We start from the raw sequence: 27,044 nt of genomic DNA, 5'->3' as shown, positions 1-27,044 counted from the left end.
GTACAGGTTGGCCCGAGCTTTCTGGGCCCCTCTGCTGCGAATTGCAGTCCGCAGCCGCCCCAGAAAATGGCGCTTTCATAGAAGCGCTGTATCCAACTCTTCCAGCAGCCCTGAAGCTGGGTGGCTTGCTGGGTAATCATGGGTTAATACTAGCTTTGTTATACTAGCTAGTATTAAGCCAGAGATTGTTAATGTCAGGCAAGTTTGACCCAGCCATTAAGAATCTCCAATAAAGGGTTAAAAAAAAATACACCACACAGAGAAAAAATACTTTAATAGAAATAAATACAGACACACTTAGAGACTCCATGTTTATTATTCCCTGTCACCCCTCCATGATCCTGGTCTTCTGTCTTCTTTCTCCTTCAACTCATGCAGCTCTGCTACATCAGACAGCACTACATGGGAGGAAGACGCTGCTGCTCCCCGTGCAGTCTAATCACTCAGTGAGAGTGAGCAGAGGCTGCGGGCTGTAAGCGGTGATGTCACCGCTGACAGACAGTTACTATAGCAACGGTGCTACGATCACGTGATTCCCAGTGCCGCAATTCACCAGCTGTGGCAGCCAGTACTGACTCTGTAAAGAGCACCCACATGCAGGAACGGAGAAGTCGACCATGTACCGGAGCATCTCGCCGGTACACGGAGATGCACAAATGAGCACCGCGTACCGGAGAGATGCACTGACAAGACCTAGCATGATGTCTAGCCATGTGACCAGTCTGTAGCCAATGAGATAATACACACGTGACTGGTCACATGCTATTTTGACGTCACGGAAGGTCCTATCATCAGTGCTGGTTACCGGGAGGACGCAGCGATTATCGGAAGCAAAAGCGGCAGGAGACAGAGTGCAGGATGCCTTGCGGGGACCTGTAAGTGTAATGGCAATGTTTATTAACTGTATGTGTACACATATAATGTGTTTTTATGTGTTTGTGTATGCCTGCTATTGTTTTCAATGGGGTTCGAATTGGTTCATCGAACGTTCATCGGAACGTTCGACGAACTTGTCCTCCGTTCTACGAACCGAACTCAAACTCTAGGGGGGTAGCTCATCTCTATTTGGGAGGGGGTCGGAGTAGACGTATAGGAGGTAGATTTGCTCCTTTTGGCGGTCTTTTGATTATAAGTGGTATGGGGTTTCACGTTGCCGGTATCCCAGCTATGGGCATTCAAGCCATGATATCTTTACGAGTGAAAGGATGTGTGTTTTGTTCCATGAAAAGATATTATAAAATATTAATAAAAATGTGAGGGGTGTACTCACTTTTGTGAGCTACTATATATTTCATTAGGCTGGGCGAACTTCTGTTTTCGATGAAAACGGATTTAGAGCGTTTAGATGGGTTTTTCCTGAAATTGATTATTGTTTGATCAGAGGTCATCCCTAGGATTGTATGGCAAGACACCAGAGATGCAGGAGCAGGGAAACGAACCAGGAGGAACTCTGAACACTCGAATTTCTCGATATGGAAGGGTCAGAAGGGGTGGAGTTTTCGACACAGACACTTAGAAGGCAAATAGACTTGATGTCGTCCATGATATCGGACTGGATATCTTCTTGTCAGGCATTCAAGATGGCATAGAACAGGCTTTATTTCATTTGGGTGGGGGTCGGAGTAGAGGTGTAGGAGGTAGACTTGCCCCTTTTATTGGTCTTTCGATTATAAGTGGTATGGAGTTTCACGTCGCCGATATCCCAGCTATGGGCATTCAACCCATGATATCTTTACGGGTCAAAGGATGTGTGTTTATAAAGTTAAGAGGCTTGGCCAACCTCACCCATTAAAGGATAAATTCCATGTGAAGCCCGGTTGTCCTGGATTTATTAGGATGGTAACGTCCCTGCAGTCTTAATGAACGGTTGGTGGAGCAGTGGTTGCACGTCCTCTGTAACGGTTCGCTTACCCAGGAGAATTGAGGGGGTCTCACCAGCCAAACCTTCATCCATCAAACTTTTATCATTTATCCTATGACGAAGGACTAAAAATGTTGTTTGTAGGACAACTTTTCACTCATATTCAGCATATGTGAATACATGACACCTGGTGACAGCAGGGTGAGACCATACATTTTCTTTTCTTTCATGCGGCTGGCATACTTAGTTGATCTGTAACCTTCTACGATCAAGACCTGCTGCATACTTCCTATTTTAGCTGCTTCATTGCTTTTATAATAAGAGCGTTCAGGGGGCTGATGTTGCAGGTTTGTCTTGTTTCTTCTTTCGTTTCACATGCTGTCTAATAAGATATTTTGCTTATGACTGATTCAGGGTTTAAAATACATCAGACGAACTAAAATAAATCTGCTAATTTTACACCCTTTAAATGTTGACTCAACCAATATAGCAAAGGCAGTCACAGACTTACCAGACATGACTTCTGTCCTCTCCTGGAGTAAACATGGGCATTGTAGAACATGTCCGAATTTTGCCATTCTTGGTATCCTATGTAATTAAAAAAAATGATAAAAATAAACCTGAAAAGTAATTTTCACATCTAGTTAGTATGTCCATTGGTTATTACAACAGGGGCGGACATATCATTGGTTCAGCCACACGGGGGCCCAAGAGGTAAGGGGGCCGCTACCACCTCCAAAACAGTAAACAGCTTCTGTCATAGACAGGACTATTGTACTTCAAAGGGCCCATATACTTTCTTGCACAAGAGCCCTTTTTCTATATGTGTTCACCACTGATTACAATTATTATTAGTATTATTATTTATTATTATAGCGCCATTTATTCCATGGCGCTTTACAAGTGAAAGAGGGTATATGTACAACAATCATTAACAATACAAAACAGACTGGTATAGGAGGAGAAAGGTCCCTGCCCGCGAGGGTTCACAGTCTACAGGGAATGGGTAAGGGGACAATATGTGAGGACAGAGCTGGTTGCGCAGTGGTGTATTGGACTGAGGGCTATTGTAGGTTGTAGGCTTGTTGGAAGAGATGGGTCTTGAGGTTCCTCTTGAAGCTTTCCACGGTAGGGGAGAGTCTGATATGCTGAGGTAGAGCGTTCCAGAGTATGGGGGAGGCACGGGAGAAATCTTGTACGTGATTGTGGGAAGAGGAGATAAGAGAGGAGTAGAGAAGGAGATGTTGTGAGGATCTGAGGTTGCATGCAGGTAGGTACCGGGAGCCTAGGTCACAGATGTAAGGAGGAGACAGGTTGTGGGTGGCTTTGTATGTCATGGTTAATGTTTTGAACTGGAGTCGTTGGGCGATGGTAAGCCAGTGAAGGGATTGGCAGAGTGGCGAGGCTGGGGAATAGCGAGGGGAAAGGTGGATTAAGCGGGCCGCAGTGTTTAGGATAGATTGGAGGGGTGCAAGAGTGTTGGAAGGGAGGCCAGAGAGCAGGAGGTTGCAGTAGTCGAGGCGGGAGATGATGAGGGCATGCACTAATGTTTTTGCTGATACTGAATGAAGATCTACAGGTTGTGCAGGTGCTAGAAAGGTGTCTGGTTGGAATTGACCAAATGCAATAAAGGTGATAAGGGACATCAACCCATTTATCCCGTAATTATGGAGATTCCAATTGTCTTGAAAAATGTACCATATGCAAGCAATATGTCATAATTAGTGATGGGTGAATAGTAAGTATTTGTGTTCTGAATTTTTGTACTATTCCGGTATTCGTCACAAATCTAATGCGAGTCAATGGGGAACCTAAGCATTTTACTTGTCGTGACGAATACTGGAATTGTACTCGGTATTCGGTAAGCATTATCCAGACATGAATAGTTACTATTAGCGCATCACCTGTCATAATCATATATTTTCAAGCTACAGTTTAAAGCCCTCTAATTATAACAGAAACCACAATTTCACGCCATCACATGAAAGATACCACTGGGAAATGATGGGCCACACTTATTTATAATGGGTCTGTTGAGATCTGCTGAGATGTACATACTTTTGTTAGGAAAATAGCACTGCATGCAATATATAATCACCTGAACTTGCATGTTTCTACAACACGTATGGCTGATGAACATGGTTCAGCTGCAATCAAAATTATTCAACCCCTCCCCTTGAAATGTAGGCTTATTGGCAAAATTTACATACTTTCTACTGTTTGCAATAAGCAAGTGAAAGAAGAACATAAATAACAACACAATTAATAGATGACGTGGTTTCTCCAAATTCAGCACAAAATGCCACCATTAAAGGGAATATGTCAGGTGATTTTCTAGTAGAAAAATAATGGTATCCTGGAATAGGACTTGGGCAATACTTTCAGGATCAGTACATTTTATTGCTCTACCTTCTTCTGTTATCTTGCTGTAAGCTGTTGAAAATTCAGTGTTGAGAGCCAGCTAGTGATGCATATGCAAATCCAAACTGATTGTTCACTGCTCCCCTTTTCTGTGCTGGCATCAGTGATAGTAAAAATCACTATAATTTACTATCACTGCCGAGAAGTGGGTGTGGGGAGCAATGCATCATCAGTTTTGATTTACATATGCTTGACTAGCCAACACTCGACATTGAATTTTTCAGGGCTTACAGCAAGATAACAAAAGAAGGTAGAGCAATAAAAGTTACTGATGCTGAAAGGCTGCCCAAGCCCTATTCCAGGATGTCATTAGTTTTGTACTATAAAATAACCTGACAGATTCCCTTTAATGAATACTACAGTCTCAATACTATTTCACCTCTTCATGACAAGCATCTTTAGTACTAAGTAGAGCACCCTCTGGCTGTTATGACTTGCTGCAATGAAAATCTAAGGCACAACAGTTGCTCTCAAAATTTGTCAAAACCATCAAATTGGCAAAAAGCGTCAATTTTGCCACAACAGGTCTTTGTCAAGTTAATAAATACAAGAAAAAAACAGACATATTTTTATTCACTTGGTAGGTTTCAGTTTGCACGGTAAGGAGCACACTAAATTCTGAAAGTCTTCATGTCTGAACTTCAAGACATAACCAGAAAATCTTAAAAGAAAGTGTCATGTCTTCTGTGAGAAAGCAAAAGCTTGGGTGTTATTGGACCTTCCAACACAATGATCTCAGCATACCTCTAAAAGTCCCACTAAGGCTTGGTTACAAAAGAAGTCCTGGAAGATTCTAGCGTGGCCATCACAGTTGCTTGATTTGAACCCCACAAAAAATCTTTGGTGTGCAGCATGCACATCCAAAAATATTAGCAGGTAGTATGGCATTGGCTCCTAGGGCTAAGATTCCTCAGGAACGCTGAAAGCTGGTGTCCTGCTTTGCATAATGTTTGTAGAAGGTTACAACAGCCAAAGGTGCCCTGCTAAGTACTAACAATACTTGTTATGAAGGGGTTGAATAATTCTTTAAGTGCAGTAATCTTTAAAGTATCACTTCAGCATTAATTTTCAGCACTGCAGTGTTGCTTTAAATCTAAAGGGGGCTTTACACGCAATGACATCGCTAACGAGATGTCGTTGGGGTCACGGAATTCGTGACGCACATCCGCCCCTGTTAGTGACGTCGTTGCGTGTGAAACGCACGAACGACCGCTAACGATCAAAATTACTCACCAGATCGTTGACACGTCGTTCTAATCTCAAATATAGTTGCTGTTGCAGGACGCAGGTTGTTTGTCGTTCCTGCAGCAGCACACATTGCTATGTGTGACACCGCAGGAACGTGGAACAACATCGTACCTGCGGGCGCCGGCAATGAGGAAGGAAGGAGGTAGGCGGGATGTTCTGGCCGCTCATCTCCGCCCCTTCGCTTCTATTGGGCGGCCGCTTAGTGATCCCACTGTGACGCCGAACGAACCTCCCCCTTAGAAAGGAGGCGGTTCGCCGGCCACAGCGACATCGCTAGGCAGGTAAGTATGTGTGACGGGGACTAACGATGTTGTGCGCCATGGGCCCATGACGCACAACCGACGCTAGCGATGTCGCTGTGTGTAAAGTGCCCTTAAGGCTGCTGCCCCGGTCTTACACTTAGCCTCCAGTGTTTTCATCGTTTTTCGGCGCCACTCCGGTGCAACGGCACCATCTTGTGCTGGGACCTTCCTGACTGGCAGGAAGTCAGATGTCACGTCACACGTGCTCAATACAAGTCTATGAGAGTCAGAATGAGGCTATCATAGACTTGAATTGAGCTGTGACCTCTTGCGCGCTCCATGTAACACTGGAGCTGCTGACTGGTCACAAATTGCTAGAGACCAACAGAAGCGAAGCTGATAACAGATGAAGACAGAAAAGGGCCAGTATAAGACCAGGGGAAGGGGACTTAGATTTTAAACACTATACCCGAGATGAAATAAACAATAACGCTGGAGTGGAGCTTTAAAAGTGGCATTTTCTGTTGATTTTAAAGAAACCACTTGTGTTGATTACAGTGTTCTTGCTTTATTGCTTTATTTCAAACAGCAGAAAGTTTGTATAATGTACTAATAAACCTAATTTGCAAAATGGGTTGAAAATTTCCAAAGAATTCTCAGAATAGTTTTGCCATGTGCTTCTCTAGTGAACCGAATCTCATAGAGAGGAAATAAATGAGCTTAGGTTTAGAGGGGGTACAAAAGAACTGTAATATTAATATATCTCCAAATTCTTACCTTTGAGTCTTGTATTAGAGAAAGGCGGTTGAAGAGGGTTTCACAGTATGGGTTGATCGCCTCTGCAGATACTAAGTTAGAAAAAAACCCAGATGTTAATAATTCTGCAGAATACAATGTCTACAGTATGATTTTATGTGTTGTGATGCATTGTAATTACACATCAAGGTATAATACCATACAGTATATAATTACAAATATAATTCCATTTACTTAGAAGTTTCACATTCATTTATGGATGCACATAATGAAGTGTTGCTAAATGGTAAAACAAATACATTGTTAATATATCATATTCTGACTTCTGATGCTTTAAAGGGGTTCTCCAGTTTAGAAAAATAACTTTTATATACCTTACTAGGGTATATTAGTTAATAGCTATTGGGTTTCCTGTTTTTTTGCTGCAGATTTGCCTCGGTTTTTGCTTTTTTTGTTCATAACCTTTCTGCAGTCCTTCCCCAGCAAATTTATGGGAAATCCAAAATCCTGTGCGCACACTGCATTTTCTTTCCTACAGGTTTTGCTGCAGAATTTCTGCAGCGTTTCTGCAGCAAAGGCCAGAGTCACACTTGTGCGTATTTCGCGCAAGTCTCAGAACGCATCACCTGGAATAGCATGATGTTCTCCAGACAGGAATATCTCGGCTGCATAGAAATACATGCAGCCGACCCGCTCCTGTTAGGAGAGTGTGCGGCCGTGCCGGGTGATGCGATGCAAGACTCACACGAAATACGCATAAGTGTGACTCCGGGCAAAAAAGAAGTAGCGTGTCACTTCTTTTCCACAGGTATCTGCGTTTTTGCCATAGATAATGGTAGAAAAACACACAGGTTTTTTGCACAGTTGCGTGTAAATTTTAATAATTTATTGTAATAAAATTTGTATTGGGAAATTTTGTGAATTTTTTAGAGTATATTTCCCATATGTATATTTCCCTAAATGCACATAAAAAAACCACAGGGACCAACCTGCAGAAAAACCGCGGCAAAAACGCAACAAACTATGGCAAAACTGCATGTGGATTTGGGTGCGTTTTTGGTGCCTAATTCTGCCAGAGGGTGCGGATTTTTCTTAAGAAAAGCAAATTTCCCAGTGCGCACAGACCCCAAAGTAAAGGCAGTGCAAGACAGGCACTAGCATGGTGATTAAAATCATACCTTCAATTTTCAGATTGGATCATTGATTGCAGAAAAAATGTTGATAAAGGCCACTGTTGGCGGTGCGTGCGCATTACTAGTGTAATGATGTGTTTATTAAAATGGTGCTGGAGTCAGTGCAGGTGTGTACTGCGATCTCAGGAGCCATTTTATTGAAGACACTGTAAAGAAGGCTATGAGTGGCATCGGCGCATGCGCATATTTCATTATTTTTTCATCTGTGCATGCGCCGATACCGCTCAAAGCCTTCTCCATAGTGTCTTCAATAAAATGGCGTTGGAGATTACTATATGCGCAATCGCTGACTCCGGAGCCCTTTTAATGACATCATTACTATAGCAATACGCAACAGTGGCACTGGCAGCAGTGTGCAAAACTTAAATAAAGAAAAGGGGCAAGCCAGGAGGATGTTGGAGGAGGAATATACACAGAGCACCCAACCCACAAAGGCCCATACCCCTGCACACGTGAATCAAAGAATGCAACGATTTCTGGACATTTATTAACGTTTTTTTCTGCAATCAAAGATTCAGTCCGAGAAGTGAAGGTATGATTTTAATCACCATGCTAGTGCCAGTATGGCACTGCCTTTACTTTGTATGGGAAAATCCTGGTGGTTGGTTCCCTTTAAGGAGTCCTTCTAACATTTATAGGTTCACCTAAGCAAACAACAGTGTTAAAGTGGACCCGTCAGCTCTCCTGACATGTCTATCTTATTTTATTCTATTTTTATTTTATTTTATTCTATTTCCCAAGAAAAAAAACTATTCTAGAGCATATTTTATTGGATCTCGAATGTATGACGTTCTACTATTATAACTCCTCGAATTTGCTAAATAAATTGACAACTGAGTATTACGGTATCATTACCCTCCTCAAAGAAGTTTGTTCCTACATAGTCTGGTACTGTTAAACCCTACTGGACAGTGGTCAGATGTACAGGGACATTCCCCCTAATGGGAAGAGACCCAGTTGTTAATTTATTCAAGCATTTCTTCAAAGTAGAGTTGTAAGAAAAGATGCTCCAGACTTCTTATTTCATGGGTAATTAATATTTACTCACACATGATACGTGTGGTGACAGATTATATTTAATACTCTTTAAAGGAACGTTTATACCTTAGATAATTGTCGGTCGAACAATCAGCTACTTCTCCCGGTCCCCCTATGCTTTGGAATGCTTGGCTCTACTGAGCTTTCTTGTGTTCTTTATGAAAGAGCTGCAGTCACACTTCTCTGACAGCGGCATACTGTATATCCAAAAGAACTGCATGATTGGCCAATAGAATTTCAACAGATGACTCCTTTTCTTATTTGTTGGGAGAGAGTCAGGAAGGCACCATTCATATTAGGCTGTCAGCTGATCCTGCCAATATTGTATGGTAGCCTTAAAGGGAACCTGTCACCAGATTTTGACCTTCTAAATTAAAGCTAGCACCTTAAGCAGCACCAGTGCTGCATTCCATGAAGGTCAGGTTACCTCTTGATCCCCCTGTAGCCCCCAAAAATACCTTTATAAAATCTCCCTCCCGGTATGTAAATTGTCAGGTCCAATGGGGGTCCTAATCTGTGCCTCCTCTCCCTCCTTTCGCCATCCTCCTGTGCTGACTGATGTGGATAATGCCTCGGACGCCATCCATGTAGGTGGGCAAAATCTCGCGCCTGCACAAACATATCCCCAGCTCACGCAGGCGCACTTTGCTCTGCCCTATTGTGAGCAGAGACGAAAACATAGGTGTGCCTGTACGAACTGGCGATTTCTCTGCACAGGCCCAACATTTTGACTGGCGATGTGGATTACGTCACTTGCTTCATTCACATCATTGGGCAAAACCTCGCGCTTGTGCAGAGAACTCGATGATTCGCGCAGGCGCACCTATGTTTTCGGCTCTTCCCACAGCAGGACAGAACGAAGTGCGCTTGCACAAGCCCGGGAGGGACAGGAGGCACAGAATAGGATGCCCATCGGACCGGATAATTTACATATCGGGCGGGAAACTTTATAAAGGTATTTTGAGTGGCTACAGGAGGGGTCAAGGAGGGGGACAGGAGGGGTCCACCTTCATGGAATGCAGCGCATGTGCTGCTTAAGGTGCTAATTTTATTTAGAAGGCCCAAATCTGGTGACAGGTTGCCTTTAAGACTTTGGCTGCAGTTAGTCCACTCCCAAGTCTACCATGCATTTTAAAAAAATAGGTGTCCAGAAACATCTTCTTGTTTGGTATGGTTTTCACACAGGTGAAAAATGTAAACTCTACACAATAATGAGTAGTACTTCTTGAATATTGTCGAATTGGTTTCTGTAAAGTTTCTTACCAAAACTAGACAATGGCCGTTCAGGAACAGCAGGTGAATCCACTTCAGCTGAATCTGTGCAACTTTTGGAAGGAAATAAGAATATTAGATTCATAGGACTCAAGAGTGGTTTAATACGGTAGTTCTTATGGTTGAAGGTATGAAAAAAGTTATTGAGTTTAACCTATACCCTAACTTGTTGATCCAGGAAGAAAAAACCCCATGAAGCAGATGCTAAAAAAATTCCTTCCCAACTCCACATATAGGAATCGGATTAGTTTTCTGGATCAATGTCCCATCATTGAATATAGTACCCAGAACCTGTAACATTATATTTTTCAAGAAAGGCATCCAGGACCTTCTTGGTAACAGAATATCCCCAATCATAAACAGTTATGGTCTATCAAAAGTAAATGCCATAAACATCTAGTAGGTGCTAGTTCCACTTTTAGCATTCCCACCCATCCTGTAGTGATGCTCACTTTCTCCCTCATTGACACTCCAGAAAATAAGACACCAAGCACACTGTACATAGATAATGTGAGTAGATCAAACAGTTGAGCATTTATTAATTATATAACCTACAATGAAGAACGCATCTGTAATGTATGGCTATCTCTCCACCTCCTCTACTACTTTATAAAAGTGCCATATGGGCCTGGAGATCCCCATTTTGCCAATATATCGCGGCTACTAGTTCTTACTCATCCCTGGCTTCAAGGACTTCTTTTTCCCCCATCATTATAAATACAAATGAGAAGCCACCAGACACATTCGTGTTGGTGACTATATGATATAATGATATAGTGGGCCGCATGCTGCCCCAGTCGAATAGTTGTGTACCCTTGAACTAAAGAGAAAGGAGGGCATGGTGATTTAGGGTCTACAAACTATTTATATAACATAGCGGAGAGGATGAAGACGTGGCACATGCTGACACTTAAAAACCTTGCCTTTGTGCATCAATGGCCCATATGGTAGCAGAGCGACTGCACAAAATGGCCGTTGTCCTCCTGAGTGCCAGGATCTGGTCACCAGATCTGCATTTTATGCATCGTAAATAAAGCAAGGTTTTTAAGTGTCAGTGTATGCCACGTGTTCATCTTCTCCGCTATGGATTTCTTCTGGACTGACCCTCTGTACTGTGAGCACCGCGACACGGAGCCTCTGTGGATAGTCCCTGTTCCTCCTCTCCATTGCAGCTCCGAATCAGGTAACACAGCAGTGCAGTACCACAACTCCCGTCTCTATAAACTATTAATATTAGATCGTTAGTGTGTTTGTGTCTAAAGGGAAATGGAAAGAGGTGTATGGAATGGCAGCCATAAGCAACACTAGTCCATAGGAATTAATTGAATTGTCCACTAGTGGGACAACCCCTTCTCAATCACTGTTTCCTCTGGTTAAAATAATAACACCTATACTCACCTCCGGTGCCGGCGCAGTTACAGCGGTGTTGGCACTTGCTCTCCTGGAGCTCACATGACATTGTTACATCACGCGCGTCCATCGCTTTAATCAGTGCTGCCTTCACTCTCCCCGCATACGGACGAATGAAACATAAAAAGGGAGTCAGAGCTGCGGGTGGCCACTCTATTACTCTTGATGTTAGTTACAATCGAAGGCGGGAAGAGTGAAGCCAACACTGATTGTGCGCAGGGCTCGTCTGATGTAACAACGTCACGGGAGCCCCAGGAGGGCAAGTTCTGACACCACTGCAACAGCGCGGCACCGGAGGGGAGTATAGATGTTATTTTAATGGGGGCAAACACTCTGATTGAGAAGTGGTTGTCTGACTAATGGACAACCCATTTAAGATGTTGTAAATGGTGGAAAAATCTACTCTGCTGAAATATCTTCTTTTTTTTTTCCTTAAATAAAATGCTGGAATTTGTTATGTAACATTTCAATGGCTTTGCATTTATGCAGGAATATCTCCATACACACAGCACCCGAGGAGCCTGTGTGCGGCCTACGGAGGCTGTGTACCCCTGTAGTAAGGCACTGCCATAGTCACAAAAGGCTCTGAAATTTACATCGGGCCTTGGAGCATTTGCTGGGAGGTCTGGGCGTCCATAACTTTTTGTTTTTTACATCCTCAGTTTTTAATCCCCTATTAGAATATTTAGGATGCAAACGTAAAAGGTTTATTGAGGTAAATCAGTCTGATCCTCTGCAAATCTTGGCAACAGCAAACTGATTCTACCCGCTCACATTATTACTAATTATACAATGTACTGTACTTTAATCCTGAACTACACGCAACTAGGCCTCACGTGTGAAAAAGGGGCGCACTGGGGTTGTTGCCAATAGCAACCAATCAAGTCATTGCCTTCATTTTCAGATATGGTTTGAAAAAATAAAAGCTGAATTATGATTGGTTGCTATGGGCAACAACTCTAGATTTTGTCTGAAGAAGTAATATTCATATGAGAGGCTTATTATATGTGTTAGGTGAAGGACGTGAAGGTCACAGAATTATGGGATGTTGTGGACAGATTTGGTGGTTTCCACACTAGTTTGGTGCTTGAAATATAGGTGCAGCTACAGTATATTCTATGGCGATGATTTACTAAGGCTGTATTTCATATACAAGTCTTAAATAGATGCCCATTGGAATAAAATACTTTTTAAAGGTTATTCTCAATAAACCGAGCTATTCCCAATTCACAGTATAGGGTATAAATTACTGATAGCTGTGGGTCTTGCTGCTGGGACCCTCAGCGATATCGAGATTGTGGCTTGGCACCCCAAGAACAAAGATCTAACCTGACTGAAGCACAGCCACTACTTCATTCATTGTCTATGGTACTGTCCAGCATTCTCTGGCAGTCCCATAGACAATGAATAGCTTTGCATCCGTTCTTCAGGGTGCAGAGCTCTGATCTTAGGATCATTGAGGGTCTCAGCCAGTGGCGTAACTTGAAACTCATGGGTCCCAATACAAAAGCTCCAATGGGGCTCCCACTTATTGCAAGTCTTTAATAGGATTGTTTTTTTATTCATATAGGCCAAAAGGACTTTTGGGCCCTCTACGCCCCTGCATCTATTGAAATTATGCCCCTGGTCTCAGCAGTTGAAGCCCAGCTATCTGCAAGTTATACTGTGGATAGAGGATAGATTGATTTTTGGGGAATAACCTTTGGAAAAACTATTTTGCAACATATTCTCCAGTTGGTTTCTGTGATCTCTAGGGATAAGGCCTTGTGCATAGGTTGCATTTTTTCCTTGATTTTTTTTTTTTTAATCAATAAAAGCAAGGAAAAGCATCCCAGCAAAGTCTGAGAATCCTGACTTGCTGTGCACACGCTGCTTTTTTCCTTCCGGATTTTGTTGCTGAAAAAAGAAGCAGCGTGTTAATTGTTTCTGCGTTTATTTTTAGCGTTTCTATAATCCTCTATAATGTTTTATCTCTACAGTAGATTATAGCGCAGCACTTCGCCTCTCACACAATGCATACAGCGTGGTGTGTGAGGCTCTCCATAGCTCAATAACCTGTGGTCATCATGGTGATGACCCAGCTTTATTATAGCAGTGATTGGGTCCATGTGGTTGCATTCCAGGGACCCAATCACCAGGGAGAGGTAAGAGATCCCTCTCCCTACCTCCTGAATGCTGCGATCGCACTGATCGCAGCATTCAAGGGGGTTAAACTGCCGGAAGCGGCGCAGGCACAGCTACAGGCAGTGAGAGCTGAGTCCCGGCTGTAACATCAGCCAGAGACCCGTCGGTGATCGAAGGGGTACAGCGCCTGAACCCCCACGATCGCCATGACTGAGAAAAAGCACAAAAAGAAGCAGGAAAAACGCAATAAAAAGTATGCATTTGTTTCTCTGCTTTTTTCCTGCCAAAATATATGTTTTTATGTGCAAAAAAAGAAGCACACAAAAAAGCAACATGGGCATGTGAAAACTGAAAACTGTTTAAGAGTGGCTCTTAAAACATCTAATGAATGTCGGGCAGTCTGTGACAGACCGTGTTCGGCAGTCTGTGGTTGAGCCCACCTTTTAAGTCTTATCCACTTTTTTCCTTTTAAAGAAAAATGACAGACGTGACGTAAAATAATAAAAAATAAAATAAAAATAATAATAAATAATAATAATAATAAATAAAATAAAAAAGCACTTTTTTTGCAAAGTTTACGAATGTTTTCTGCTACAAAACTGGGACACGTGGACTATATTTTTTTTACCCCATTGTTCTATGCAGGTTAAATGAAAAGTTTATTCCCAAAAATTTTAAGTTATCAATCTCCTTTCCATAGAGGATAAGGGATAGTTGCAGGGATCTGGCTCTCAATCAGCATGATGTCCGAAGTCATGCCTTGGCAACAATACACAGAAAAACCAAGTGGAAAAAAGTCAAGGTTCAATATTCCCAGGTTCAAAGAATGGTAAGTGTGTTAACATTTTGGGTATAATCCTTTAATTGAGCCTGGTTAGAGAAATAAGGGGAAAAAATATTGGCCTTTCGCACCTGAAAAAATAATCATACTTTTTTTTAAATAGTGTAAATTTATTAAATTTTACATAACACCTGCCATTTTTAATAAAAAAAAAAAAATGTGACGGTTTCATTTACAGGGCAAGCTCTAATTGATCCCTCCCCCTCAAAAAAATAAAACAAAAAACAACAAACAAACTGTCAGGAAAAGGGGGGAGGAAGAGGAAGGAACACACCCCATTTCCACCGGACCGAGCACGTGACTCGCTCTCTCGCGCCCATCTTATAGTCAGGCTAATTATGGAATTGCCCGACAATAAGCAAGGAGGCCACTATTCTACTATGCCTATGATTGAAGGGTTCCCGGTGAGAGTAAGGTATATATTCCCCCGACTCCTGCGAGCGGAATATATCTAATCCTCCCCTGATCTCACTGAATACCCCACAATGATCCTTGGCATAAACTCGCTGCCACCAATCGATTACGATAACTATTACGCCGAGCTCACAGACGTGGAATTCAGGATCAAGATAACAGAACAACCCAAAATTAAATTATATATATTTAATCGCCTTACGGGCACACTAGATATACAATTTGGAATTTACAGAATATATATATATATATATATATATATATATATATATATATATATATATGTGTGTGTGTGTCAGAATGCATTTACAGGTAAGTTATGGATCACAAGCAGGCATACAGATGTATCAATTGCATTGGGGTTGAGGGTTTGGCCCATGCAGGGGGGTATTGTGTGGGGCCAAGGACGTTTCAGGTATCCTCCACTACATGAATGAAGCACGTGACCCCCAGAAGAAATACAAAGCGCAGACCCCTGCACCTAACTTTTATCTTTTCTGTCTTGGGCTCATACGGCCCCCCTCGTGACATCATCATGGCTGGGAATTCCCTCCCCCTGCTGCTGGCTGAGAAGAATCTAAGTTTCCTGTGGGCTTCCTGTGGCCAGTTATTAATTAGTGAGGGCTACGCACATCATACAGTTTTGCCGAAATATGTGTTATGTGCGTCTGGCCCTCAGGAATATGAAAATGTGCCTACCTAATTTGTTTGGGCGACGCACTCCCCAATATCGAAACTCTTCTGATGGCTCCGAATCGCCTGGAGGAGACGTTTGAAGTTAGGTTATAAACCTGGAGCTCCCCTCCCATCTCCTGTGTAGGGCAATTCACTCCGCAGGGGGTGTGCTGGCTCAAGAGCTGTCCTAATTGGGTTTTGACACCTTGAGTTTTACATTTGCTGGGTCTCCAAGCGGCAGGAAGGGAGGGGGTGATATCACGGAGTAGCTGACTGACATGAATGTCATAATTCTTATCACATCTCAGGATGTCCCTCACACAAACAAAAAAACAAGAGAGCTGTCCAAACAACGCAAATATTGAAAATACTGCACAATATAAAGAATGCAATCTGTTTATATGTACGGTATTATTATAATTTTTGTAATACAAAAAATACAAAAGCATCCACAATTTTGGCAATAGTATGGATTGTTTTATTATTTAATATCGACCAGACAGATTTGTTTTACAACAAACAAAATAATAAAAAAAAAGTGAACATTATAACTGACAGCAATCATTCATCAAGAAATAAGAATTTAGTTTTATTAACCTCTTTACAGCTTTGCCTAAAGAGGGGAACCATATTATTTATGCATGTAAGGTGGCCGGAAATGATGGCGATATCTGTATATTTGTCTGTTACATGAGTAGATACTACATAATAAAAAATACAAAGAGGTCAAGAGAAACGGGTATATGGCGCAGGCCTTTTCTACATGCTATAAAGGTTATTCAGCATTGGTCACAGGCTTGTGGACCCCAGTGCAAAATCTTTACCATGGCCCATCAACTTAAAGGTAGACTATACTTTCAAGCAACGTTTTCAGAGTTATGCATATTTACATGAGGAATAGCAGTACAGTGGAATCTTGGTTTAAAAGTAACTTGGCTTGAGAGCGTTTTGCAAGACAATAGAAGCTTTTTACAAATATGCAACTTGGTTTAAGAGCAATGCCTTGCAATAAGAGCAAATACTCACCGTGTACACTTCCAGCTCTGTCCTTTCATCGTGCTCAGACCAGCTCTGGCGTGCTATGTGTAAAGGCCCCGTCACACTAAGCAACATCGCTAGCAACATCGCTGGTAACGAACAACTTTTGTGACGTTGCTAGCGATGTTGCTGTGTGTGACATCCAGCAACAACCTGGCCCCTGCTGTGAGGTCGTTGGTTGTTGCTGAATGTCCTGGGCCATTTTATAGTTGTTGCTGTCCTGCTGTGAAGCACAGATCGCTGTGTGTGACAGCGAGACAGCAACAACTAATGTGCAGTGAGCAGGGAGCCAGCTTCTGCGGACACTGGTAACTAATGTAAACATCGGGTAACCAAGAAGCCCTGTCCTTGGTTACCCGATATTTACCTTTGATACCAGCCTCCCCCGCTCTCACTGCCTGTGCTGCCGGCTCCTGCTCTGTGCACATGTAGCTGCAGCACACATCAGGTAATTAACCCGATGTGTGCTGTAACTAGGAGAGCAAGGAGCCAGCACTAAGCATTGTGCGCTGCTCCCTGCTCTGTGCACATTTAGCTGCAGCACACATCAGGCAATTAACCCGATGTGTGCTGTAACTAGGAGAGCAGGGAGCCAGCACTAAGCAGTGTGCGCTGCTCCCTGCTCTGTGCACATTTAGCTGCAGCACACATCGGGTTAATTAACCTGATGTGTGCTGTAACTAGGAGACTGGGGGCTGGTCACTGGTTGCTGGTGAGCTCACCAGCAACTCGTGTAGCCACGCTCCAGCGTTCCCTGCCAGGTCAGGTTGCTGGTGGGATCGCTGGAGCGTCGCAGTGTGACAGCTCACCAGCAACCTCCTAGCAACTTACCAGCGATCCCTATCGTTGTTGGGATCGCTGGTAAGTTGCTTAGTGTGACTGGACCTTTAACCTACTGGAGATAACTTTCTGTGCATATGTATTGTATACAGTATTCCATTGTACAGTACAGTATATACTATATAGCATGTCTGTCAATTTGCATTTGTGGATACAGTACTGTACTTTCTTTCTGCTAACCAGGACAGCTTGTACTGTAATCTGCCTGTGCAGTATGCCTACTCCATATTTGGCTTACTTCTTCCCTAATTTGGGGGAGAATAGATTTGGGGTGTGTTGTTTTGTGTATTGTACTAGAATAAACATTGTTATATTTATACATCATTTTTTCTCTCTATAGTGTATCTCCCGCACATCAACAATTTTATTGTAAGCTAACGTGCAGTTTAATTTGTTTTTATGTTTTTTTCTGTACCGTACAGTATTATGTATTAGTGTACTGTAATAATTTTATATGACTACAGTACATTATATTGTATTACTATAATAAGTTTGTATAAATACAGCAAATATTCTTGGGTTGTGGAATGAATTGTCTGAGTTTCAATTATTTCCTATGGGAAAATTCGCTTTGATATAAGAGTAACTTGGTTTAAGAGCACAGTCCCGGAACCAATTATGCTCGTTATCCAAGGTTGCACTGTATTTCTGGTCATTATGGGAATTGTATCCTGCATTTTTCACTAGTTTTTCGTTCTACAGGCTCTATCTGTAATCGACAACTTAGGCAGGAAGATAGAGGCAGGAAACAGAGGAGGAAATTATTCTCTGTACTGAGCTGCGTAGATGTGAATCCAGCTCAGGGCTAGTTTAAATCTGCACAATTTGTTCTTTTGCCTCTCACTATGCATTTTTTCTTCCCCATAAGGCTAAGTTCACACTTCCGTTGTTTTGCATCAGTCACATGCGTTGCTTGACGCATGTGACTGATGCGTTGTACAACGGATGACAACGGTGACAAAGAAAAGAATTTCTTTGTCGGACTCCGTTGTGTGCGGGGGGCGGAGTTCGGGGGGCGGAGTTTGGGGGCGGAGCTGAGGAAGTCAGTGCCGCGGTCTGCATGGCTGGGGACAGGTGAGTGTGTGTGTGTGTATGCGTGTGTGTGTGTCTACATGCATGTGTACATGCGGAGTGAGGGAGGGGGCGGAGTGCGAGGGGGGCGGAGCCGAGCGGGGCCGTGGAGCTGAGGACGTCAGTGCCGCGGGGACTGCAGGGCTGGGGACAAGTGAGTGTGTGTGAGTGTGTGTGTGTGTACACATGCGGAGTGCGGGAGGGGGCGGAGCCGGGTGGGGAAGTGTTGGCCTCCTTGCACACGTATCCAGGGTAAATATCGGGTAACTAAAAGCAAAGCACTTTTTGCTTGGTTACCCGATATTTATCTTGGATACCAGCGTACACCGCTTAGCACTGGCTCCCTGCACACGTAACCAGTGTAAATATCGGGTAACTAACCAAAGCGCATTGCTTGGTTACCCGATGTTTATCCTGGTTACGGGGGCGGGGAGCCAGAGAGCGCATGCGCAGCGAAATCCTACGGATCGCGCTGCTCAAAAAACGTTACAGGCTGCGTTGCTCCCGCCCGGCGGTCAGTTAAAAAACGACTGACCGCGACGCAGCGGATGCAACGCAGCATCATCAGTCACAATCCGTCACTAATAGAAGCCTATGGGGTAAAACAGGATTCCTGCAAAATATTTTGCAGGATACCGTAATTCCTCAAGGCTACGGATTGTGACTGATGCAAAACAACGGAAGTGTGAACTTAGCCTAACTCTCCTTTACAGAGTTTAATATCCCCTGTAACTGAGTTCTTTTGTTTCAGAGGGAATTATGAGTTCAGAAAGCAACAGAAAATATAAGAAGTCGCTAAACAGTGGAGAAAGAAGCGGATTAGTCTGTGTATATATTTTACAAAGTTTCTTGTATTGTAATGTACTATTAATTTATGTAAAGATTGTTGAAAGTACAGTTCCCATTTAGCGTAACAGGATACGGGGCCAATATGATTCTACATGTAGGATCGGTATAAAAAATAAAAATCATGCATTCATTTTTATAATTAAATATCTATCTCTGGATGATGGCATCAATTTAATCAATTATTGCTTTTCATCCCCCATAACTTGATCACTGGGATCTAAGCGGGAGGTCAATTCATTAATGTAACATGTAGATAAAGCCTGTATGGAGAGAGAAGAAAGCCCGAGAGAAAGTTCTGTCTACTCAGATCATTCATTACAAAAAGCAAAAACATAGGAACATATTGTACAGAGAACAAAAAGCAATTGTTTATGAACAGTTACAATAATTTCAGCCTTTGTAGCCATACAACTTTTTTAGTATACAGATCGGGAAGAAATGCAAAAGGTTAAAACAATAAGGCGATTTAATATTAATGTTATGCTGTATTTTTGAGTTCCCATTTACATCATACAAATTGAAAAACCATAGAATTAAGGCAATAAAAAAATCTCTTTTTTTATTTTTGGCTAATATTTTGCTCAGAGATAGCAAAAGAAAACCCAATTCCAATGCATATCATCATCATGGTTGTTACAAAATTACCTTACCACGTTCCTGCACCACGTGCTTCATTGTCAGCTGCCAAATGAGTTTTCCTAATCGTACTGGCAAAGATGGATGGGCATGGTCAGAATTTAGAGTCTGTCACCCAAAAAAAGGCCTTTTGAACTAACTATAACCCCCATGGTCCCCACATAGCTTCTCATGAGCCGGATCAGACACCCCATACTTTGCACTGACGAGGGGCAAGCACCCCGAAACACCGTGTCTGCAAATTGGGATTCTGATCTGGCATAAATCCTAAGTCATATGCCAAGGATTGTTAAAAATCCACTTTTGACTATTAGGATCGCTACTTCCAATTGGTGGCGCTGCGCTAGAGTCTGTCACCTTTCCTGGAGAGACAATTTGAACTAACTATACAGTGACAAGAGCAACAACTAACAAAGGAGGGCCCCTGTGTAAGAATATAATGGACGATTTGCAGTTCAATTCCACCTGTCTTAGAGGTAGAAGTGGGCTCTCTTATGCTGGTTTCACATATCCATTTGTTGCAGTCAGGCACGATACGGCAAAAAACTTAATGCGACGGATCCGGTGAAAAAAATGATCCATCGCATCAGTTTTTTCAATGCGTTCCGTACGTTTTTTGACGGATCCGTTGTGATACTGAGCATGCTCAGTTCAAAAAAACGGATCCATCGTTGAATTCCGTCATATGCCGGATGACGTCGGATCCGGCGCCCATAGGCTTTCATTATACAACATGCCGGACAGCGCCAGATCCGGCGTGGTCTGTTTTTTTGCAGGAGACAAAAACGCTGCATGCTGCGTCCTTTCCGGCAGCCAGACGAAGAAATTTTGCGGACGCCATATGCAACGCAAGGCCATCCGACACAATCCGGTGCTAATACAAGTCAATGGAGAATAAAACAGATCCAGCGACGGATCCGTTTTAACCGGATGTTTGAAAGCAGCCTTACCTCTCGGACCACTGTGCGGTTCCTTAGGTCGAAACAATGGTATCTCCACCCCTGTACAGTTATATAGTGGATATCACCCCTATAAAAATCATACTAGCACAGTATGTGTATACCTGTCACTGTGAAAATAACTTTTAATCTATATACGAATGAGAGGCCTTTGGTGAACCCATGGCATGGTCATGAGCTGGATGCACCATTATTTCCCATCAATTTGTATCGTAGGAGCAGCTCTAGCTTGTCATGGACAGCACTAAGTCCTATAGTAAATGCTGCACCTCATGTGTGGACATGTGCACTGATACTAGCCGTGTCTGTGTCAAGCGCGCATAGTGGCTGGGCATGTTCCCCTACCTGGCTCTCTGTGGACACCACTCACTACACGTCCTGGTGTAAGAGCAGCATCAGCAGACAGGAAACAGGAAGGACAATGCGCCCAGTTGACCCAACCAGTATCAGTGTGCATGCGATGGCACATTGGCTCTCAGAACTAGTGCTGTCCACGGCTAGGGCAGTCATGAAGATGCAAATTGAGGGGGCATAATGGTACAAACAGCTCATGGCCACGTCATGGGTACATCAAAGCTCTCTCATTTGCATATATATTCAAAATTATTTTCAAAAGAGCTAAACCAGTAACAAGTACAGTGCTAGTATGATTTTATAGGGGTGGAGTCCACTATATTATTGTATAGTTAGTCAATACGTTTTGGGGATGACAGACTCTCTTTACAGCCATCCTGCTGCACTACAGTACTGGACAATCAGTATCTCCAGCTGAATGAGCAATCAGAGAAGACAATCAGCTGAACAATTAGTAAACGGGTTCAACGACAATCAGGAAACCCAACTTCCTATTCAAATCCTGTTTGCCTATTGCCTTGTTCCAGCCATTGTATCCATACCCCGGTCTACTTATTGAATTCTAATATACTAATACAGCTTTCTCCTTACCAGCTCTTTTGAGTTAATTCATTGATTGTGCATTGACTATGGAAGTCTTTAGATGTTTTCCTCAGATTTGAGGCTTGACTTTTTAAATTGGCTACCTTAAAGGGGTTGTTCACTACTTTGATACTTATGGCTTATACTTAGGATAGGTCATCAATGTTTGATCGGCTGGGTTCTGACACCCCACACACCTGCCGATCAGCTGTTCCCAGTCCTTGTGGCAGCAGCAGGCAGCCGGAAATGCTCAGTTCTGGCACAGCTTCATCTTATGGTAGCGGCCAAGGCTGGTACTGCACACCTGCCTCCCAATTTTATCAATAGGAGGTAGATCTGCAGTACCCAACCACGGCCACTATCAAAAGACGGAGCAGCTCTGCAACTGAGCATTTTTGGCTGCCTGCTGCCGCCGACGGGGCTAGAAACAGCTGATCGGCGGGGTTTCGGACCCTAGCCAATCAGACACCCCGCATCGGACCCTGGCCAATCAGACACCCCGCATCTAAGGTAGTGGACAACCTCCTTAACACTCAAGCACCTCCCATAATTGAATTGGCTTGACTTGACTATGATTCCCACCCGCTTGCTCTTCTGATTGGCAACCACTCTTAAGATTATAAACAAAGTAGGCCACATCCTGAAGACCAGATCCCTATATAGGCATTTAAGGAGGTTCTCTCAAATCATAGCTTCAGGAACTGATATTTAGACGTTTGGACCAACATCATGGTTGTGCCACTGGCCCAGACAGCACTCTTCGATGCTGCAAACTGAGGCATCGAAGGATCACAATGGCACTGAAGCTGGCCAGATGCAGTAACCTGGTCGGTTTCAGAGCAGCACTTGTATACACTGGGCTCCGTGCCCAGGAGATCGACCACAGTCTATGTGGCCAGGTAACGAGACAATAAACAATAACATTAAAAATTCTTCGATTCAGTAGAATCGAGAGGATTTGAAAAAGAGATAAATTGCAAAGTTGCTTTTTTTTATTAACAAATATTTTGCAATTGTAGGAAGATGAGACAAGCCATTTAATGCTAAATATCTGGGCTTCCTCAAGACTCTGCCAACCAAAGTGGCCTAAGCAAGCCCTAACCCTACTGTAAAAGCCTTATTTAAGACAGGTAGCTATTGTTGTTACACGCTATCTTTTAGGATTACAACTGCCCATTTCTTAACTTGTCAACTGAGAACAGATAAATTATAATATGATACTATGACTGACCACAGTAGGTACCCCCAGAGACAATATGGTCGCTGCTGGGGAAATAAGTCTTTTCACCCTAATAGGCAAAAAGAAGGAACTGTTGATTCGTTAACTATCTTTTTTCAGAAATTGTTTTTAAAAAATAAATAATTAAAAAAAAACAAGAAGTGCTGAGAACTGCAAATTCTATTTACATCCTAAAAAGCTATGGCCAGATACTAAAGCAGCAAAAATCATGCAAATATTACAAAATACAGTATGTTAAAAAAATTAAGAAAGTGCAAGAAAAGAGAGTTTGCAGTCTCGAAGTAAAAAAAAAAAAAATACCGTAAACACATATGCATTACATATATTTTTTTCAATTTTCTTTTTCTTTTTTTTTTACAAAAAGATACAAAAATAAAGATTTCATTTCATTGTAAAAAGTTATAAAATAGTGAATAACTAAAAAAAAACATCTACCACTATCCAGTAGTGGACAAAAAAAGTAATACAAATTCATATTTTAGAATATATTCAAAATTAGCTCTAGATTTACTAAATCCGCCTGTGCTGAACTAATAGGAACCCCGCTCACTTACACCTGAGCTTTCCAGAAATTACATTATTTGCGATTTGACCTATCGGTAAAATATAGATTGTTTTATGGAGACCATGCTTGCTCATAAAAGGCAAATGCAAGGGGTATGGCAAGCCACAAAGTCCTATATCCTAATAAAATTCTCAAAACGGAACAATGCAGACAATATTATATACAGAAGCTGCTGCTTATTTACTTGACATAATATATTTTAACGTATTACCAAAACCGGGGCTTCTCCAGAAACAAAGAGAATATATATAAAATGTGACGCTCACATTCCTCGAATCTCATGAAGCATTATATCTTTGGTCCAGGTTGGATGTACTCTTCTCCACATATATTCCAAAACAGGTACAGCTGCAAAATTTAATGGGGACTATTCCAAAATATAACAATCCATCTAGGAGTTCCCGGGAAGACATTGGCCCATTAATATAAAAACAATAGAAATCCAGAAATAAACGCAATCATGGATAATCATGGGGTAATGTATAACCAGATATCATCTTGAAAATGAGGCTAGACGCTTATAAATCTCAAACAATACAACATACAAAAAACAATCATTGATACCAGTATAAACTTGCCAAATGGACGCAATGTTTCAGGTAGGCAAGAACTTGCGCATTTATGTCTTCTGTAGAGTTCCAAGGATTGGATGCTTCTTCATTAACCATCATTTGTCTTAGAAATTCGATATTGCTGCTCGAAAAATGCATCACTTAAGTGGGATCCCAACAACCTTGGCCTTACAAGAACTAGATGTTCATCCTGAATTGGGTTAAACGTAGTGACACTTGCTCGCAGTGCAGCTTCCAAGGATTCTTCAGTTAGGTCTACATCCCAAGAATCTCTATATGTTTTATGCAAGTCAAGGCTTTCATCAATTGAAGAAGACAGAACGGACAGTGGATTACTATCACTTTCATCTCCTGGAACATTTGGGGTAGTTTTTTTACCTGGAGAACAGACTGAATAATTGTTCTCTCCTGCTCTAGAGGATGAAGTTTTCAAGAGTGACATTTTAGGAGAAGACTTCTTTTGCATAAATGGTAACCTTGGCAAAAGGTTGCTGGTTATTTTTTTCGGTGGAGTTTGAACAATGCCTTCAGATAACTTTCCATTGCTTAAAGATACTGAGCTCTTTGATTTAGATACACTAGTTGATATATTTCCAACTGGCTGTGGTCTTGTCATGTTTGTTACTTTAACATCTTTTTGCTTGGGTCTTGCTGACGGTATATTCTTGATCACTTTTGATAGGGATATTCCTGTATTACATGAAGGCTTTGTTACCTCGGCGTTCCCTAGTGGCCTTGGTAAAGTACTACTTGGCTGTGAGTTTTTTGTACTTGACACAACATTCCTGCATTTAGGCGGTTGTGAACCAGTGTTTCCTGTTTGCTTTGGCCTCTGGAAAGTCACACTTCCTGCAGATTTCTGTATTGATAGTTCATATTTTTCAGCTGGTTTCTGCTTCAATGAGAACTTGCTTCCCTTGACTTTTGTTCTTTCTACGGAACATTGTTCGGTCTCTATTGGCCGGAGAGATGAATCATTTCTTGCAGCTTTTACTTTTTGTGTGGCCAAAGTCACTATACATTTTGTCCTTGGCAACAATCCATCTGGTTTAGCTTTTGGTGCAGCAATAGTTTCATAGGATCCCTGATTTGATATATTAATTTCTTCTAGTTTTGATTCTTTAGGTTTCAGTTTCCGCAAGTCATTCACTACTGGTTTTGGTGATGGCATTTTTAGAGCAGGCTTCTTAGTAAATGACTTTTTAAGAGTTGAAGATGGAGAAATTCCGATAGTTGTGGGTCTCTTTGACGTATGGTTGATAGGTGTGACAACACTTTTCCCAGATTCAGGTTCTGCAACATGTGATTGTGCATGAAAGACAGGTTTACGTGGACCCAAGTTTCCTCCTAGGACACTTTTTAGTACTGTAGGCTTTGGTGGAGTTGCGTACCTCAACAAAAATGATTTTTGAGCTGGAGCACTAATGGATGGTGTGTTAGAAGAACCAGCATTCCCCACTGGAGTTGGCCTTTGTAAAATGTCATTCGCCCCAGGTGGAGATCCTGAGGAGTTTTTTCTAATGGGTTGCACAGGACGTAAACCATTCTTTGAGACAGATTGTTGTCTTTGTAACAATGTTTTTCCTGTTACCTCTTGTCGCACTGCAGACTGCTTCTTTTTCACGTGTTTGGAAGATGTAGGATTAGTCAATGATGTTAAAGAAATATCATCATTCGGTGGGCTCTCTGTCCTTTGTGGAGGAGAATTTTTCACGCGAGGCAACATTGGAGATGCAGAATGCCCAATTGGTGGAGGTCGAGGGAAAGCAATCTGTCCTGCTCTTGGAAGCCTTGGTGACCCAGAATCTCCTACTGGATTTGGCCTTAATGAAGCTGTAGAAAATGTAGTCATCGTAGGTACTGTACTCCTTTTCTGGTTTGAAAGTAGTTGGGTTTGATTACCAAAAGGCAGCTGTCTCCCTGGGGCAGCAGTCCTCAATCGTGAAGTAGTCGGAGAAGCAGAAATTCCTACGGGAGCTGGCCTTGGACAAGCACCATCTCGTATGCTTCCTGGTGTTGGCGACGGCGTGTTCCTCATTTTGACTGGTGTTACAGTTGAGTTCCTCATCTGCGGTGATCTAAATGAAGCAGCCACTAATCAGCTTTAAATGCTAGGCACGATGAAGTAACAATATGCATCCACTCTGCTTTTGCTGCAGCAGTGCCTATTATCCATGCATGCAATGTTGTAGAAGGTATAGAAAAATCAAATTCTTATTTTCATGAGAAAAATGTAAGCATCGTTCTCCCCAAAGCATGCATTACTTGGGTGTAGCTAGTGCCTTTAACAAGTTATGTAAAGTCATTATTATAATTTCAGCAAGGTCAAGACTTCCTTCAATTGTCTGTTTCCAGCTGTAACATAATCTCCACCCTTTCCTTAACCATTGGCTCCAGGAAACTATCTAAGACTTCCATGGTTGGCTCCCTCTGTATACTTATCTGTAGGAACCCAATGTTCCCAGCAAAAAGACCTATATGGACTGAATATATTAACCTGCTCCTATCCTATAGTATCTAAAATTTTAAAAAAATGTTAAATACAAGAAATCGGGATTGCACTACAAAACGTTTTACTTTTCGGTAGAAAATGTATTATTATACTGTTGTGTTCTTTAGGTATTAAAAAGTATTGGATATAAATGCAGTATTGAAATAGGATTAATTTAAAGATCAAGCTCCCTTTGTTAGTTTTTCCCCCTTTTAATTGCACAATTGGGTGTGATTTTTTAATTTCTTTCTCTATTCAAAAGCACCTGCAGCATACCTTATTAACAATGTACAAAATAATGTATACGTTATATACATACTATGTAATTTGCATATGCATACCAATAAATCTC

The 27,044-nt window shown here is 42.1% G+C and overlaps 1 protein-coding gene across 3 annotated transcripts in view; it reads right to left on the bottom strand.

Annotated features, from left to right (window-relative positions):
• ARAP3 (ArfGAP with RhoGAP domain, ankyrin repeat and PH domain 3) overlaps positions 1 to 27,044 on the bottom strand; it is a 249,940-nt gene that overhangs the window by 116,972 nt on the left and 105,924 nt on the right. For all 3 annotated transcript variants that reach the window (XM_075344394.1, XM_075344396.1, XM_075344395.1), the window contains exons 3-5: positions 10,023 to 10,084; positions 6,550 to 6,620; positions 2,373 to 2,449 (exon numbers count right to left, since the gene is read on the bottom strand). In XM_075344394.1, the coding sequence (XP_075200509.1) occupies positions 2,373 to 2,449; positions 6,550 to 6,620; positions 10,023 to 10,084 (210 nt within the window). The remainder of the gene's footprint in view (positions 1 to 2,372; positions 2,450 to 6,549; positions 6,621 to 10,022; positions 10,085 to 27,044) is intronic.

Source organism: Anomaloglossus baeobatrachus, chromosome 4 (genome assembly GCF_048569485.1).
Source record: "Anomaloglossus baeobatrachus isolate aAnoBae1 chromosome 4, aAnoBae1.hap1, whole genome shotgun sequence".
NCBI classification, from domain to species: domain Eukaryota; kingdom Metazoa; phylum Chordata; class Amphibia; order Anura; family Aromobatidae; genus Anomaloglossus; species Anomaloglossus baeobatrachus.
The sequence above is the reverse complement of the archived record's forward strand: the minus strand, read 5'-3'. Positions and strand labels throughout refer to the sequence as shown.